General features: G+C 41.4%; 2 protein-coding genes across 7 annotated transcripts in view; both read left to right on the top strand.

Annotated features, from left to right (window-relative positions):
• Positions 1 to 2,126, top strand: part of LOC139534123 (cadherin EGF LAG seven-pass G-type receptor 1-like) — a 120,383-nt gene extending 118,257 nt beyond the window's left edge. For 4 of the 6 annotated variants that reach the window (XM_071332914.1, XM_071332910.1, XM_071332913.1 and 1 more), the window contains 2 exons: positions 47 to 356; positions 900 to 2,126. In XM_071332914.1, coding sequence (XP_071189015.1) covers positions 47 to 356; positions 900 to 927 — 338 coding nt within the window. In that variant the 3' untranslated portion in view covers positions 928 to 2,126. Of the gene's footprint in view, positions 1 to 46; positions 357 to 866 lie in introns of all 6 variants that reach the window. The other 2 variants (XM_071332912.1, XM_071332909.1) reach the window with 1 other exon arrangement.
• A 10,054-nt stretch (positions 2,127 to 12,180) lies between these two features.
• The window catches only part of LOC139534122 (GRAM domain-containing protein 4-like), a 77,813-nt gene continuing 70,965 nt past the window's right edge, over positions 12,181 to 19,028 (top strand). The window contains exon 1 of the mRNA XM_071332905.1: positions 12,181 to 12,374. Coding sequence (XP_071189006.1) covers positions 12,295 to 12,374 — 80 coding nt within the window. The 5' untranslated portion in view covers positions 12,181 to 12,294. The remainder of the gene's footprint in view (positions 12,375 to 19,028) is intronic.

Raw genomic sequence — 19,028 nt, 5'->3', positions numbered from 1 at the left:
ACACCCAAAACAAATCTAAAGAGATTCTGTGTTCTTCCCATCTCAGGCATCCTGAAGAACAAGATCACGTACCCTCCTCCCTTGACCGACAAGAACATGAAGAACCGACTGAGAGAGAAGCTGAGTGACTACAACCCTCCTACCATCTCTTCCTCCATCCCTCCACCCATCATCCCTCCATCTAAGACCCCCCCCGTGGCCTCCAACGACGGGGTACACCCCGTATCTGTGGGCAAGAGCAACAGCGTAATCATCAAGCCGCTGATTGCCCCACGGCCACAATTACCACAGAATGGGGGCGTGGCTATGAGCATGAAGGCGATGACAACCAACGGAGGCAACGAATCAGACTCAGAGTGGGTAGTCGCGTGATGATGTGATTCTGTGTGTGGTGTTTTTCAATAGAGCTGAGAATGCAGCGCAACTCAGCATGAAGTGATGTATGAATCCTTTTAGCCTGAATAGTGAATGAGTGGATTTTTTTTAAATGTCAAATTGCATCTGAATGGTACTTCATTATAGATACTTTAATGACACGCATCTGTTGATCATGGAGTCTATTGATGCTGACCTGCATGTGTTAGGTGAAGTTATCACATAAGGAGGACATATTTCGCTGTCGCACATGTCTATGTGTACTGTATGAATGAAAGTTCCCATCCTACATATGAATGCTGCATGTGGTTGTACACTGTTTAGTGGTGTTAGCCTGCATCCCTACCTGCACACATCTAACCCAGCATGTCTCCCCTCCCTCCCTCTATCCTTCCCTCCCTCCCTCTATCCTTCCCTCCCTCCCTCTATCCTTCCCTCCCTCCCTCCCTCCCTCTATCCTTCCCTCCATTCCTTTTTCTCTCCCGGAACAGCGGCAGTAATGAAACTTCAATCTGACCCAGCAGGAAAACCAGAGTCTCTCTGCCCTTATGAGAGGAGAAAAGATGATCTCTCACTGAAGTAGAGGAGAGAAGGAGGAGAATAAAGGAACAAGAGAAGAAAGGACAATGAAAGGAAAAGAGAGGAGAAAACAAGAGAGTAATGGAGAAAAGGGAGGCGAGAAAAGGATAGGTATAAAGAAAAAGAGAGCAGGTATCACACCCATGTGCAATGGAGAAGTGACCTCTCGCCCTTCACCTCTCACCCTCTTAATCTCGTAAGGAGAGCAGTATTACTGCAGAGCCCATGCCTGCCGGACTAAAGTAAAGACAAGAAAAGGGAATGTATGCATCAGACTTAACCAAGTAAAGGATGGGGTCCTACCTACTGGACTAATGGAACCTCCTGTGCCAAACCACATTTTTGAAATCCGTGAAGAAAGACTCCATCCCCCAGAATGAGTGACTCAAATTGGTCGATCAGAGACTCTTAAGAGCCTCAGGACTGATACAGATATGGATGTATGACCACTGTGTGCCGGTACAGTCAGAGGTAATCCAGAGAAAGACTTCTAAGACTACAAATCCTATGGAGACCTACAGGAAGCTCAGGAGAAACTCAGAGACTTACCAACTGCCCTGTTCCTCCAAGCTAATCATAGAAAGAGGAGCATAGCTTTTCACCCAATGCTTTTAGAGTGTAATTAATATGTAGATATTTCCTCAAAAAAATCTATATTTTGTATTTGAACTGTGTCATCATGGATGAGACAAAACGACATATTTGTAAATTGAAAAGAAAATGCTTTTGTAAACACAACAATTGTAGAAATCCTTTGTCAGAAAATCACACGCTGTTATAGGACATGTTCTTCTGTGGCTCAGACTAGCAAACCTGTGCCTTATCGTTGTGCAAACCATGCCCATCAGGCACTCCAGGAGTGCTCCCCCCCAAAAAAAATTGAACACAGGTCAGCAGCACACATCCATTATTCTGCTTACCAAAGTAGATCAAGAACCACTGCAGTACATATATACGGTATGGAGTCTCTAATGTCAAGCTAACCACTACACAAGTAATGCCTTTATAACACTTCCTATCATGTGATCGGCACTGTACAAAATGTCTTCTTTTTTTTGTATGATCAAAGACACTGGAATCGTTTTGTAACACATGTATATTTATTTTTATGGTTTCAAGACACTGGAAAAAATGATTGTAACTGTAAAATTAAAGATGACACGTTGATTTTTTTTTGTATGCCTTGTCTGAATTCTGACATCCCACCCACACATTATGAAAAGTGGAAATAATACCCTTAAGGAGGGAGATAAAACTGAAATGAGGATAACTGGGAACGAGGTAAGAAAAGAGATGTACTTTGAATGGTATTATTCCTTAAAAGGTAGTGTAGCTATGTCTTAAATGACTCTCCCTGTATATCCTTACACTGTCCAAGGAATGTAATGTCTCCTTACACTCCTTGAGACTGTCCTGTGCTGTGCCAGGCACAACTGGGAGTTTGTGTGTGTGTGTGTCTGGCTGGCTGATGGACTGTCTGACTTGCCAGCTGTGAGGTCCAAAGTCCAGACAGTGACTGAGGTCCAGGGCTAATCCTTTATGAAACAATGGTGCCTACCGGTCCTGCTGTGTGTGTGTGTGTGTCTCACTCTTCCAGTGTGGTTCCAGGGTACCGTACGTTCACATACCAGAAAGGGTCACACATGAAACAGAAGCAGTTAACCCCAGACATCACACACACACACACACCATACAGAACATGCTCACTGTACCAGGCAGGCACCCTGAGAGACAGTCAAACTCTCACACAGATTTTATTATCCACATGACGGGCAAACGTGAGGGTGTAATAGAAGGCACATTTTTTGAAGTGCGTTGAGTTTTTCTTGACACCCTGATTAAGAGTTTAGGTATTTTATCACACTTTCTTAGTCGTTCTTTAACAAATGGCTCCATAAGTTCATGGAAAAGTTGACCTGGGGTTTAAGCAATGAGTATTGATGATGATAAGGAGGATGAACAGGAATGTTTCCTGACTGAGACATATTCACAAAGCGTCTTAGAATAGGAGTTCTGATCTTGGATCAGTTTTGTCATGAAATGGGTTATATGGATTTTTATTTGACCAGGTAAGTTGACTGAGAACACATTCTCATTTACAGCAATGACCTAGGGAATAGTTACAGGGGAAAGAAGATGAATTAGGAGGAGCTGGGGATGATTAGGTGGCCATGATGGTATGAGGGCCAGATTGGGAATTTAGCCAGGACACCGGGGTTAACACCCCTACTCTTATGATAAGTGCCATGGGATCTTTAGTGACCACAGAGAGTCAGGACACCTGTTTAACGTCCCAACCGAAAGGCAGCACCCTACACAGGGAAATGTCCCCAGTCACTGAACTGGGGCATTTGGGATATTATAAAACATTTTGACCATTTTGGTTGGTCCCTGGACGGCCAACACCACTTCCAGCAGCATCTGGTCTCCCATCCAGGGACCGACCAGGACCAACCCTACTTAGCTTCAGAGGATGGGGAGGACCTGAGCTTAGACAAGCACTCCTGCTCTGAGATGCTTTATGAATACGGGCCCTGACACCCCAAAAAAATGGTTTCTAGTTAATCTAGACTTTAACTATGACCCAGAGTTATTCCTTACCAAGTTACGCGGTCAGGGAAAACCCCTGGCCTAAATGATGACACTCAACAGCACCCTTTAAAGGGGCAATCTACAGTAGCTGAATAGATTTTTGGACTTGTGAATTAATGATTAAGGATTCTTGAAGAATATAACTTATAAATGCCTCGTGAGCTTTGTTCAACTGTCGTACCCCATCAGAACCCAAAATAAGCTTGTTTTGCTCCAATGTTTGTAAACAAAGTAAATGTAAACAACCACTATATAGCCTGGAAATATGGTTTAAACTATAATTTTGATATCATAGATGGTCAGTCTTTGCATCCATAGCTCTGTCTATGAATTTGAGTGGTTACATTTCTCTAGCCCCATTTTTACCGAAACAGGCAGGGAAACCCTTGTTATTGTTTCAATTACTGTTATTGTTTCAATTGCTGATTGCCACTTTAAAGTAAAGCCACATGTTTTATTAAACTTTTGACGTCACACATAATCCTCATGTACATTACAACCTACCTAAAAAGCAGGCCTGATTATCCACCTCTCAGATCTGAATTCCAAGGTAAGCCTCTCGCCCTTTTCAGATTTGGGTATTTCAGCTCCAGCGTTGACGCATCTCCTTCGCATAGAGTTGATCAGGCTGTTGATTCTGGCCTGTGGAATGTTGTCCCACTCCTGTTCAATAGCTGTGTGCGAAGTTGCTGGATATTGGCGGGAACTGGAACACGAACAAGTACATGTCGATCCAGAGCATCTCAAACAGCTCAATGGGTGGTATGCAGGCCATGGAAGAACTGGGACATATTCAGCTTCCAGGAATTGTGTACAGATCCTTGCGACATGAGGCCTGAAGTGGTGGCGGTGGATGAATGGCACGACAATGGGCCTCAGGATTTTGTCACTGTATCTCTGTACATTCAAATTGCCATCATAAAATGCAATCGTGTTCGTTGTCCATAGCTTATGCCTGCCCATAACATAACCCAACCGCCATCATGGGGCACTGTTCACAACGTTGACATCAGCCAACCGCTCGCCTACACGAAGCCATAAAAACTGTCTTCCATCTGCCCGGTACAGTTGAAACTGGGATTCACCCTCGAACAGCACACTTCTCCAGCGTGCCAGTGGCCATCGAAGGTGAGCATTTGCCCACTAAAGTCGGTTACGATGCCAAACTGCAGTCAGGCTAAGACCCTGGTGAGGATTATGAGCATGCAGATGAGCTTCCCTGAGATGGTTTCTGACTGTTTGTGCAGAAATTATTCCTTTCTGCAAACCCACAGTTTCATCAGCTGTCCAGGTGGTTGGTCTCAGACAATCCCGCAGTTGAAGAAGCCGGATGTGGAGGTCCTGGGCTGGCGTGGTTACACGTGGTCTGCGGTTGTGAGACCGGTTGGACGTACTGCCAAATTCTCTAATATGACATTGGAGGTGGCTTATGGTAGAGAAATTAACATTAAATTCTCTGGCAACAGCTCTGGTGAACATCACTGAAGTCAGCATGCCAATTTCACACTCCCTCAAATCTTGAGACATCTGTGGCATTGTGTTGTGTGACAAAACTGCACATTTTAGAGTGGCCTTTTATTGTACCCAGCACAAGGTGCACCTGTGTGTAATAATCATGCTGTTAAATCAGCTTCTTGATATATGTCACACCTGTCAGGTGGATGGATTATCTTGGCAAAGGAGAAATGCTCACTAACAGGGATGTAAACAAATTTGTTAACAACATTTGCAAGAAATACGCTTTTTGTGCATATGGAAGAACAGCACTATTTAGTAAAAACGTATACAGTAAGCAACAAACATCAACATACTACTCTTCCATTTGAGACTGGTGTAATTAGTCACGCTCCCCTACTAAGACGTTGCATGCATAAACCAATGGTTGCATTCCACATCATCGGCTGTGTCATCGACCGACAGATTGCTATAAAATATGTGGTAAACTGATACATAAAATACATTTTCAGGCGTTGTAAGATCTGGCTTTCGTCAAAGAATCCTCCATTTGCAGCAATTACAGCCTTGCAGACCTTTGGCATTCTAGTTGTCAATTTGTTGAGGTAATCTGAAGAGATTTCGCCCCATGCTTCCTGAAGCACCTCCCACAAGTTGGATTGGCTTGATGGGCACTTCTTACGTGCCATACGGTCAAGCTGCTCCCACAACAGCTCGATAGCGTTGAGATCCGGTGACTGTGCTGGCCACTCCATTATAGACAGAATACCAGCGGACTGCTTCTTCCCTAAATAGTTATTGCATAGTTTGGAGCTGTGCTTTGGGTCATTGTCCTGTTGTAGGAGGAAATTGGCTCCAATTAAGCGCCGTCCACAGGGTATGGCATGGCGTTGCAAAATAGAGTGATAGCCTCCCCTCGTCAAGATCTCTTTTACCCTGTACAAATCTCCCACTTTACCACCACAAAAAAAAAGACCATTACATTGCCTCCACCATGCTTGACAGATGTCAAGCACTCCTCCAGCATCTTTTCATTTTTTCTGCGTCTCACAAATGTTCTTCTTTGTGATCCAAACACCTCAAACTTGTCTGTCCATAACACTTTGTGCAATCTTCCTCTGTCCAGTGTCTGTGTTCTTTGGCCCATCTTAATCTTTTCTTTTTATTGGCCAGTCTGAGATATGGCTTTTTCTTTGCAACACTGCCTAGAATGCCAGCATCCTGGAGTCGCCTCTTCACTGTTGACGGTGAGACTGGTGTTTTGCGGGTACTATTTAATGAAGCTGCCAGTTGAGGACTTGTGAGGCGTCTGTTTCTCAAACTAGACACTCTAATGTACTTGTCCTCTTGCTCAGTTGTGCACCGGGGCCTCCCACTCCTTTTTCTATCCTGGTTGAGCCAGTTTGACCTGTTCTGTGGAGGGAGTAGTGCACAGCGTTGTACGAGATCTTCGGTTTCGTGGCAATTTCTTGTATGGAATAGCCTTCACTTCTCAGAACAAGAATAGTTGATGAGTTTCAGAAGAAAGGGCTTTGTTTCTGGCCTGTAATCGAACCCACAAATGCTGATGCTCCAGATATTTAATTTGTCTAAAGAAGGCCAGGTTTATTGCTTCTTTAATCAGGATAACAGTTTTCAGCTGTGCTAACATAATTGCAAAATGTTTTTCTAATGATCAATTAGCTTGTTAAAATTATAAACTTGGATTAGCTAACACAACGTGCCATTGGAACACAGGAGTGATGGCTGCTGATAATGGGCCTCTGTACGCCTATGTAGATATTGCATTTTTGTTTTTTTTTATTTTTAAACCAGCCGTTTCCAGCTACAATAGTCATTTACAACATTAACAATGTCTACACTGTATTTCTGATAAATGTTATGTTATTCTAATGGACATTTTTTTTTGCTTTTCTTTAGAAAACAAGGACATTTCTAAGTGACCCCAAGCTTTTGAACGGTAGTGTATGTGGTCAACTGAAACGTAAAATACCAATCCGGGCGTTGTAATATTTGGAATGGTTCAGCAACGCCAGGCAGAGGAACGCGCCCATCGAATGTGCAGGGGGGTAGTCCTATCGGCCTTGTACATCACTGGGGCCAAGCTTCCTGCCATCCAGGACCTCTATACCAGGCGTTGTCAGAGGAAGGACCTAAAAATTGTTAAAGACCCAAGCCACCCTAGTCATAGACTGTTCTCTCTGCTACGCACGGCAATCGGTACCGGAGTGGCCAAGTCTAGGTCCACGAGGCTTCTAAACAGCTTCTACCCCCAAGCCATAAGACTCCTGAACATCTGGTCAAATGGCTACCCAGACTATTTGCACTCATTCTTTGTAGGACCACCAGTCAGCCATGACCACTGTCAGTAGCGCACAGTGGTGTAAAGTACTTAAGTAAAAATACTTAAAGTACTACTTAAGTCGTTTTTGGGGGTATCTGTACTTTACTATTTATATTTTTGACAACTTTTACTTCACTACATTCCTAAAGAAAATAATGTACTTTTTACTACATACATTTTACCTGACACCCAAAAGTGCTTAGCAGGACAGGAAAATGGTCCATTCACATATTTATCAAGACAACACAAGGTCATCCCTTCAGCCTATGGTCTGGCAAACTCACTAAACACAAGCGCATATTTTGTAAATGAGTGTTGGAGTGTGCCCCTGGCTATCCATACATTTTAAAAACAAGAAAATAGTGCCATCTGCTTTGCTTGAAATAATGAAATCTACTTTTAGATGAGCAATTACATTTACTTTTGATACTTAAGTTTATTTAGAACCAAATATTTTTGGACATTTAATGAAGTAGTATTTTACTGGGTGACTTACTTGAGTAACTTTCTATTAAGGTATCTATACTTTTACTCAAGTATGACAATTGGGTACTTTTTCCACCACTGGAAGCTCAAACACAGCGTTTGCCTTGGACTTTCTTCACACACTTGGCCAATCCAACTCCAGTAAGAACATCTGCTTCTCTCCCATGAGCATCAGTTCAGCTCTGGCCATGGCCAAATTACTCTTTTCCTCTGATGAAACCGGTACACAAACACAAAGGAATATTTTAGAAATACTTTATCATCAACATTCAATGGTGAAATTGGCCTGTATAAAGACCACATCAAGAAGTCTTCACCTTTTTATCTGGAGGTAATTTTCCTGCTGTGGCGTGGAAGTTTACATACACCTTAGCCAAATACATTTAAACTCAGTTTTTCACAATTCCTGACACTAGTAAAAATTCACTGTCTTAGGTCAGTTAGGATCAACACTTTACTTTAAGAATAATGGTAGAGAGAATTATTTATTTCAGCTTTTATTTATTTCATCACATTCCCAGTGGGTCAGAAGTTTAGATACACTCAATTAGTATTTGGTAGCATTGCCTTTAAATTGTTTAAAGATAAACTTGTCCTTAATGCAACCGCTGTGTCAGATTTCAAAAAAGCTTTACGGCGAAAGCACACCATGCGATAATCTGAGTACAGCGCTCAGCCACCAAAACAAGCCATACAGTTACCCGCCAAGTTGTGGAGTCAACAAAAGTCAGAAATAGCGATATAAAAATTTACTTACCTATGATGATCTTCATCGGAATGCACTCCCAGGAATCCCAGTTCCACCATAAATGTTTGTTTTGTTCGATAAAGTCCATCTTTATGTCCAAATACCTCCTTTTTGTTCGCGCGTTTAGTTCACTAATCCAAGTCCAGACGAAAAGTCAAAACAGTTCCATTAAAGTTCGTAGAAACATGGCAAACGATGTATATAATCAATCTTTAGGATGTTTTTATCATAAATCTTCAATAATATTCCAACCGGACAATTCTGTTGTCATTAGAAAGGAAAGAGAATGACCGTCGCGCTCACGGCCACGTGCGAGACACAACTAATGGCTTTCACGCTGACCACTTGTTGAAACAGCTCTTATTCTCTCCCCTTTCACAATAGAAGCCTGAAACAACTTTCTAAAGACTGTTGACATATACTGGAAGCCTTAGGAAGTGCAATCTGACCCCATTTACACTTGATATTGAATAGGCAATCACTTGAAAAACTACAGAACTCAGATTTTGTTATACTCACAGACATCATTCAGACAGTTTTAGAAACTTCAGAGTGTTTTCTATCCAAATCTACTAATAATATGCATATCCTAGCTTCTGGGCCTGAGTAGCAGGCAGTTTACTTTGGGCACGCTTTTCATCCGGACGTGGAAATACTGTCCCCTATCCCAAAGAAGTTTTAACTTGGGTCAAACATTTTGGGTAGCCTTCCACAAGCTTCCCACAAGTTGGCTGAATTTTGTCCCATTCCTCCTGAAAGAGCTGGTGTAACTGAGTCAGGTTCGTAGGCCTCCTTGCTCGCACACACTTTTTCAGTTCTGCCCACAACTTTTACATAGGATTGAGGTCAGGGCTTTGTGATGGCCTCTCCAATACCTTGACTTTGAAGTCCTTAAGCCATTTTGCCACAACTTTGGAAGTCTGCTTGGGGTCATTGTCCATTTGGAAGACCCATTTGCGACCAAGCTTTAACTTCCTGACTGATGTCTTGAGATGTTGCTTCAATATATCCACAATTTTCCTCCCTCGTGATGCCATCTATTTTGTGAAGTGCACCACTTCACAAAAGTGGTGCCTCCTGCAGCAAAGCATGCCCACAACATGATGCTGCCACCCTGGCCAGTACTGTCACACTGGTTTTTTATGGCGGTTTTGGAGCAGTGGCTTCTTCCTTGCTGAGCAGCCTTTCAGGTTATGTCGATACAGGACTCGTTTTACTGTGGATATAGATACTTTTGTACCTGCTTCCTCCAGCATCTTCACAAGGTCCTTGCTGTTGTTCTGGGATTGATTTGCACTTTTCGCACCAAAGTACGATCAACTCTAAGAGACGGAACACATCTCCTTCCTGAGGGGTATGACAGCTGTGTGGTCCCATGGTGTTTATACTTGCGTACTATTGTTTGTACAGATGAACGTGGTACCTTCAGGCATTTGGAAATTGCTCCCAAGGATGAACCATACTTGTGGAGGTCCACAATATTTTTTCTGAGGTCTTGGCTGATTTCTTTTGATTTTCCCACTGGAATTGTGATACAGTGAAATAATCTGTCTGTAAACAATTGTTGGAATAATTACTTGTGTCATGCACACAGTAGATGTCCTAACCGAGTTGCCAAAACTTTAGTTTGTTAACAAGAAATTTGTGGAGTGGTTGGAAAACAAGATTTAATGACTCCAACCTAAGTGTATGTAAACATCCGACTTCAACTGTACATTTGAATTGTTAGTCCACATATAAAATCAAATCTTGTTCAACCAGGAAATGTCAACAAAATAACCAGACTGGTTCTTGTGAATACTCTCTACTTTAAAGCAACTTGGTTACATATATTCTCCAGTGCTCGTACCTCTGACAAGACATAAAAAATCCACCAGGTGAGTGATCTCCCTTTGAGCAGCATTGGAATAGAGAATAAACATCTGAAATCATGTATATTGGCATTTCAAATGACCCCTACTAAAAGGTCAATTCAGCCCCTACTGACATATAGATTAAGGTTCTGTCTTCTAACCACTACTGAAGATTGATAACCTCCAAGTACAGCCCAGTTAACGACTTTACACTGAAAGTGTAGAGCCTTACAACATCTATAGAGTTTAACAAATGAAATGTGTCAATTAGCCAGTTAGCTTGGGTGCTTGACTGCCATTGTAAGGCCAGAACACTCAGATCAACCTTTTTCCTCAGCCAGAGAATCCAGTGTGCTTTCTGACACCGGTCTGAATTTACGAATGACCCAGAGCGCACTCAGACACACTGGAGGCATTTAACAAATGCACCTGACAGAAGGAAGCTTGTATAGAATAAAAAATATTCCAAAACATGCATCATGTTTGCAATAAGGCACTCAGTGATTCTGGGCAAAGAAATTAACTTTTTGTCCTGAATACAAAGCATTATGTTCAGAGCAAATCCAACACAACACATCACTGAGTACCTGCCAGTCTTCATATTTTCAAGCATAGTGGTGGCCGCATCATGTTATGGGTATGCTTGTAAAGTTGTTTTCATTGCAAGTTTAAGCGTACTGTTGGCTAGCTGGCTAGTATGATCTGTGTGGTAATATTATTAATATTTCCGAAACCATTTGCATTGCTAGTGATAGCCTAATGTTAGCTAGCTAGCTAACATTGAACCTAGTTGGTGTTGATAACGGCAATTTATTTGACTAGATAAAGTGTATTTTTGCTACTATCACCACTTTTACTCTTGAAATCTTTTGTTGTTTACAACACTACCTTACTCTGTTTAGCTACCTGGCCTCACATGCGAATTCTTAAAGAGGTGGGTGTGGCTAAGGCTTAAGAGGATGTGAACGATACTGAATGGGTGTAGACAAAGAAGAGCTCTCCAGTAGGTTTACCAAAACATTCAAGGGCCATGTTAAGGGTATGGTTGTCATCAGCAAGGACTAGGGAGTTATTTAGGATAAAATAAATGGAATAGAGCTAAGAACAGGCGAAATCCTAGAGGAAAACGTGGTTCAGTCTGCTTTCCGACAGACAATGGGAGACAAATTCACCTTTCAGCTCAGCAGGACAATTACCTAAAACCCAAGGCCAAATCTACAGTACACTGGAGTTGCTTACCAAGATGACATTGAATGTTCCTGAGTGACTTAATAACCGTTTTGACTTGAATTGGCTTGAAAATCTATGGCAAGACTTGAAAATGGCTGGCTAGCAATGATCAACAACCAACCTGACAGAGCTTAAAGAATTTTTAAAAGAATAATGGTCAAATATTGTACAATCCACTTGTGTAATAGAGACTTACCCAGAAAGACTCACAGCTGTAATTGCTGCCAAAGGTGATTCTAACATGTATTGATTCAGGGGGTTGAATACTTATCTCATCAAGATATACAGTATTAGTGTTTATTTCCCATTAATAAAAAATAAAAGTATTTTGTGTAGATTGATAAGAAAAAATGACAATGAAATCAATTTTAATCCCACTTTGTAATACAACAAAATGTGGAAAAAGTGAAGGGAGTGTGAATACTTTCTGAAGGTAACCTGTTCGATTATAAATGGTCTCTTCCGTCCTTGTGTCAAAGCTGGAAAAAGAGCTGACGCCAGAGAAAATGTACTAGTGAACAGACAGGAGAAACATGGATGCTGACATCAAGGTCACTGTCAACTAGAGGTCTAATGATTAATCGGTAATCTGCCTTTTTGGAGGCCGATTATGGCCGATTACATTGCAATCCATGAGGAAACTGCGTGGCTGGCTGACCACCTGTTACGCGAGTGCAGCGTCAAAAGGACCTTGCGGCTGCAATGAGCCAAGGTAAGTTGCTAACTAGCATTACATTTATCTTATAAAAAACAATCAATCTTCACATAATCACAAGTTAACTACACATGGTTGATGATATTACTAGGTTAACTAGCTTGTCCTGCGTTGCATATAATCAATGTGGTTCCTGTTCATTTAACAGCCTACTTCAACTTTGCCAAACGGGTGATTTAACAAAAGCGCATTCGCGAAAAAAGCACGTTCGCTGCACAAATGTACCTAACGATAAACATCAATGCCTTTCTTAAAATCAATACACAGAAGTATATTTTTTTTTAAACGACATATTTAGTTCAAATAAATGCATGTTAGCAGGAAATATTAACTAGGGAAATTGTGTCACTTCTCTTGATCAGTGCAAGCAGAGTCAGGATATATGCAACAGTTTGGGCCACCTGGCTAGTTGCGAACTGTTTCTTCCTAACAAAGACCGTAATTAATTTGCCAGAATTTTACACAATTATGACATAACATTGAAGGTTGTGCAATGTAACAGCAATATTTAGACTAGGGTTGCCACCCGTTTGACAAAATACAGAATGGTTCCGTATTTCACTGAAAGAATAAACGTTTTTTAAATGATAGTTTCCGAATTTGACCATATTAATGACCAAAGGCTCCTATTTCTGTTTGTTATTCATAATTAAGTCTATGATTTGATAGAGCAGTCTGACTGAGCGGTGGTAGGCAGCAGCAGGCTCGTAAGCATTCATTCAAAGAGCACTTTACTGCGTTTGTGAGCAGCTCTTAGCAATGCTTGAAGCACAGCGCTGTTTATGACTTCAAGCCTATCAACTCCCGAGATTAGGCTGGCAATACTAAAGTGCCTATAAGAACATCCAATAGTCAAAGGTATATGAAATACAAATGGTATAGAGAGAAATAGTTGATGCGTCATAATTCCTATAGTAACTACAACCTAAAACGTCATAACTGGGAATATTGAACCACCAGCTTTCATATGTTCTCATGTTCTGAGTAAGGAACTTAAACGTTAGCTTTTTTAAATGGCACATATTGCACTTTTACTTTCTTCTCCACTGTGTTTTTGCATTATTTAAACCAAATTGAACATGTTTCATTATTTAGTTGAGACCAAATATATTTATTTTATGTATTATATTAAGTTAAAATAAAAGGGTTCATTGTTCATTCAGTATTGTTGTTATTGTCATTATTACCAATATATATATATATAAAAAATAAATACAATTAAAATTAAAAGGGTATATGTGTGGTTCGGGTTACTGGCGGCCGGGTCACGGGACGTCAGTCAGCCCAGTGACAACAGGCTCTACCTCAGGTGACAGAGCTGGTGTGGGACACAGACAGTGAGGAGGATGCGTACAGGTAGTAATGGGGTGTTAGGGATAGAGGTAGTCTTGGGGGCACCTGAGACCGATAGCTTTAAAACCTCAAGATGCTGTGCTCTCTAAACTGTGTTTAAAAACAAATGAAGAATGTTCGTCTCGGACCAAGAAATAATCAGCCAATATTCCTTTTATTTCATGCTCTTCAGAATCATATTGTCACTGTATAATCACACTCAGTGTGTATCGTTGGGGGTTATGTGGAGACACTTTAGCCGACTCAGAAGTCTGGCACTGACCTTTCCTCTCTAAAATATCTCTGCCTCACCTGAGTGTCTCTCAGGCATGGCTATCACTTTAATAATTCCTTTTCCTGTGGGCGTGTCCATGTTGGCACCACTGGAAGAAAGTGCCATACAGCAGATACACAGACTTCAGAAAACTGTCCTATTTGTTGGCTCAAAAAAGTCCATGAAAAGAATCCTACACCGCCATCTATTGGTTGTAAAATAGTATCACAACAGGTATATTATATTGTAGATACATTAATCTCGCCTGCCCTGCCACAGTGGATACCAGGGCTGATGGGTCCTGATTGAATACCTCTTCGTATGCTCTAATTGTATTAAATCTGGACTAAGGACTCCCTCTTAGGATTTTCTCTGGTGTGTGTGTAGTCTAGACTACACACAAGCACACTTTTTAATTTAACTGGCAAGTCAGTTAAGAAGAAATTCTTATTTACAATGAAGGCCTACCCCAGCCAAACCCTAACGACGCTGGGCCAATTGTGCCCCGCCCTATGGGACTCCCAGTCACGGCCGGTTGTGATACAGTCCAGGATCAAACCAGGGTCTGTAGTGACGCCTCTAGCACTGTGATGCAGTGCCTTAGACCGCTGTGCCACTTGGGAGCCCACTTAGTGTCACTAAAATTTTAAAAAGCCACCTCTTTCTCCTTTCATTTCCTCTGCCTCTAAGCGAGGGGTGTCAAACATACGCGAGGAGGACCAAATCTGGCCCCCAGGTGGTTTGAGTAAAAAAAATACATAAAAATGACTAACACCAAATCGAAACTGTCTAGAATGGACCTGCATTTATACAGCTTCTTCACTGTATCCAGCTCTCTAATAATCACCGAAATTAAAATAAACAGTCAGTGCAACTGTGTTGGTTATTATAATTTTTTTTTGGGGGGGAGTAATATTTAAGATACTCTTTGAAGAGGTAGGATTTCAGGTGTTTTCAGAAGATAGGCAGGGACTCTGCTGTCCTAGCTTCAGGGGGAAGCTGGTTCGACCCCGTTGAATACCGAATGCGGCCCCCGGAGTTAGACACCCCTGCTCTAAACTCAACCATCTCTGCACACCAGCCTCTTGACATCTTACAATGTATTTATTAAGGATCCCCTACTCTTCCTGGGGTCCAGCAACATTAAGGCAGTTACACTAGATTACCATAGTATGTGGACACCTGCACTCTCATTTGAAAATCATGGGCATTAATATGGAGTCCATAAGAGCATTAGTGAGGTCGGGCACTGTTGGACAATTAGGCCTGCCTCGCAACCGGCATTCCAATTCATCCCAAAGGTGTTTGATGTGGTTGAGGTCAGGGCTCTGTGCAGGCCAGTCAAGTTCTTCCACACCAATCTCAACAAACTATTTCTGTATTGACCTCACTTTGTGGATGGGGGCATTGTCATGCTGAAACAGGAAAGGGCCTTCTCCAAACTGTTGCCACAAAGCAGGAAGCACAGAATCATCTAGAATATCATTGTATGCTGTAGCGTTAAGATTTCCCTTCACTGGAACTAAGGGGCATAGCCCGAACCATGAAAAAGAGCCCCAGACCATTATTCCTCCTCCACTAAACCTTCCAGTTGGCACCATGCATTTGGGCAGGTAGCGTTCTCCTGGCATTCACCAAAACCAGATTTGTCTGTCGTACTTCCAGATGGTGAAGTGTGATTCATCACTCCAGAGAACAATGGTGGCGAGCTTTACACCACTCCAGCCGATGCATGGCATGGTGATCTTAGGCTTGTGTGTGGCTGCTCGGCCATGGAAACCAATTTCATGAAGCGCCAGACAAACAGTTCTTGTGCTGGCGTTGCTTCCAGAGGCAGTTTGGAACTCGGTAGCGAGTGTTGTAACAGGACAGACAATTTTTACGCGCTATGTGCTTCAGCACTCAGCGGTTCTGTTCTGTGAGCTTGTGTGGCCTACCACTTCGCAGCTGAGCTGTTGTTGGGCCTAGGATGTTTCCACTTCACAATAACAGCACTTATGTTACACCCCTGAAAAAGGGTAGAAAGAATCACGAGAGCGTGATACGGAATGTTTACTCATGGAACGTTTAGTGCAATGAGAAAAAGACCGCGAATTCTCCGTGAATTTGAGTGGAGACCAGAGCAATCGATCTCAGGCTCATAGATTAAGAGCATTTAGTAGATCACAGATTAACACTTTTATCCACGACAACATAAAGTAATCAACATAACGTTTACACATTCCTCTCACAATTCGTACCCTTTGTATGCTTGACGGATTTTAACAGAATTATATAAATGTTATCAATCTATCAACTAATACTGAATGCATGATCTTCTTAACCTTAGATGTTTTAAGATCCTCACATACTATGAATTTACTAATACTTTTTAATGTATAACAGGCTATTAGTATTTCCTTTAACCTGTCACACTTACAGTTGACTGGGGCAGCTGTAGCAGGGTAGAATTTCGTTGGAAAGGTGGCAATAAGGCCATTCTACTGCCAATGTTTGTCTATGGAGATTGCACGGCTGTGTGATCGATTTTATGCACCTGTCAGCAACGGGTGTGGCTGAAATAGCCAAATCCACTAATTTGAAGGGGTGTCCACATACGTTTGTATATATAGTGTATTGTCTAAGTGAGTTTCAGAGATAGTCAGTATATGAATGTCATCTCTTACTAGCAAGTTGTTGATTTCATAAACCTTGTTTCTTAAGCTACATATGTTAATGTGGGCTATTTTTAGCACTTTTCTGGGACTCTTGATTGTTTTTATTGCTTTACCGGGAAGCTTATCAGAAGTAGACATGACAATGTTATTTATGTTTGAGCTCATGTTGCAGGGTGAGCTGCATACAGTGGACACCGCCTCAGTGCTTACAGTATAACTCTGGTTCATAGGCACATGATTACTGTATACAACAGCTGTAGGATCAACAGAGGCATTTAGGGGTGTTAGAGGGACATAAATTAGGTTACTTACATTGTGACTGCCAATGCCCCTGGGATAATGTACATTTGCTGCAGCATTAAGACAACTCAGCGACAGTGCTAGGGATTATCTGATCTGCTAAATCATTGTCTCAATGCAGCCTTAAAATGCGTGGATGGAGTCAAGGAGTCAAGAGGATTTGGATGCACTCCGTCATTCCTGTAGAGCATCGTCTGTTTCCAGAAGGTGTCAAAGTTATCTATAAAAGTTATTCCAACAGAGCTACAGTAATATTTTAGCCAGGTGTGTAATACAAAAAATGTCAGGCCAAGGTAAGCCTACACCAAACACACAATTTATTAGAATTTTTGTAAAATTCACAATGTGAAAAATGAATGTAAACTCATCTTATATAGAAATAGGATATCAATATATCAAATATAATTATCAACCACTGGGATCACTTTAAGTTTAGGTCCATAATTTCAGAAAGTGAATAAAAATTCAATTAAAAAAACAATTGAAAATAAATGTCACTTTTTCCATCACAGACTTGTATATCAATTCCTATTTGATCTCCTTTCTATTTCTTACAAAATGTCTAATCTCATTTCCCCTCATACAATTGTGTGTTTACATCATTAAAGCAGCACCAACCCCTCCAAGCTGTTCTGTAATTGACTCAAAGTGTGGTAGTTGTGATTGCATAAGAAGAAAACATGTGCAATGTGCTCTAGAAAACACTCAATTGGGATTAGGACTTTTATTTATAACATGGAGGGAGGATTTGGGCGCTTCAGCCCCACAGCTCTGATATGGGACATCGAGAGAGAGAGGCTAGAGTGATGGCTGTGTTTAGGCCAGAAATAGAGTAGGGATTACATACTGTAAAACCATGGTATAAAATCATTTAGTTTCCACAAAACATACATGCTGCTATTGTAACATGTCCAATGAGAAATTTGGGATCAGGATTTTATGTTGTCATGATACTGTGTCAAATAAAATGTATTACAATTTCGTAAGACGGTAATTGAATTACCTAAAACATGGTCTCAGCGGACTTACGTAACACAATTCATATGCACAGTGGTGATTGAAGTCTTTAAGTCTTGATCTGAATTTTCCACTTAATCTTGCATACTGCTGTATTACTTAACAATATAAGATAGTGTTTTGAGAGGATGACTTGGCATTTTATATGATTGGTTATACTGTATGATGCTTGTAATGCAAAGCAGTGTTTGCTTGGCTCATACAGTGCAATGACTAACGGCTCAGTGACATTTTAGTGGGGTCCATCTGTTTCATGTTCGTTATGTGACCACCACCTAGTGGAGAACATTAAAAGAGAGGGAGAGAGTGAGAAGGAGAGAGAGAGAGAGGGTAGGAAGTGAGAGAGAGGTGGAGAACAGACTTCCGCACAGTCTGAAATCAAACCCTCTTCTCCTAGACACTTTGTTGGTCTGAAAGGATCGGATGGATGTTAGCCATATCATTAATATTACAGCAGCTCCACCTAGCCCTCCATTCTCAGATCTAGGTTTACAGGACAGACAAGTGACAGAAGGAGGCTGGTTTTAGACTGGGCCAACACATTTCTTGGTCCACTTGGCTGACTCAAACCAGGGCCACGTTCAGTAGACAAACATTGTCGAACGTTGCAGATAGATATGCCATGAATAGGGCTGATGTGATTCCTTATTCTATACTGAACAAAAATATAAACGCAACATGAAAAGTGTTGGTCCCATGTTATATTAGCTGAAATAAAAGATCCCAGAAATGTTCCATATGCACAAAAAGCTTATTTCTCCCAAATGTTATGCACAAATTTGTTATCCTTTGCCAAGATAATCTATCCACCTGACAGGTGTGGTAAATCAAGAAGCTGATTAAACAGCATGATCATTACACAGGTACATCTTGTGCTGGGGACAATAAAAGGCCACTCTAAAATGTGCAGTTTTGTCACACAGCACAATGTTACAGATGTCTCAAGTTTTAAGGGAGTGTGTAATTGGCATGCTGACTGCAGGAATGTTCACCAGAACTGCTGCCAGAGAATTTAATGTTCATTTCTCCACCATAAGCCACCTCCAAAAGCGTTTTAGAGAATTTGTCAGT

This window comes from Salvelinus alpinus, chromosome 11 (genome assembly GCF_045679555.1).
Source record: "Salvelinus alpinus chromosome 11, SLU_Salpinus.1, whole genome shotgun sequence".
In the NCBI taxonomy this organism is placed as follows: domain Eukaryota; kingdom Metazoa; phylum Chordata; class Actinopteri; order Salmoniformes; family Salmonidae; genus Salvelinus; species Salvelinus alpinus.
The sequence above is the reverse complement of the archived record's forward strand: the minus strand, read 5'-3'. Positions and strand labels throughout refer to the sequence as shown.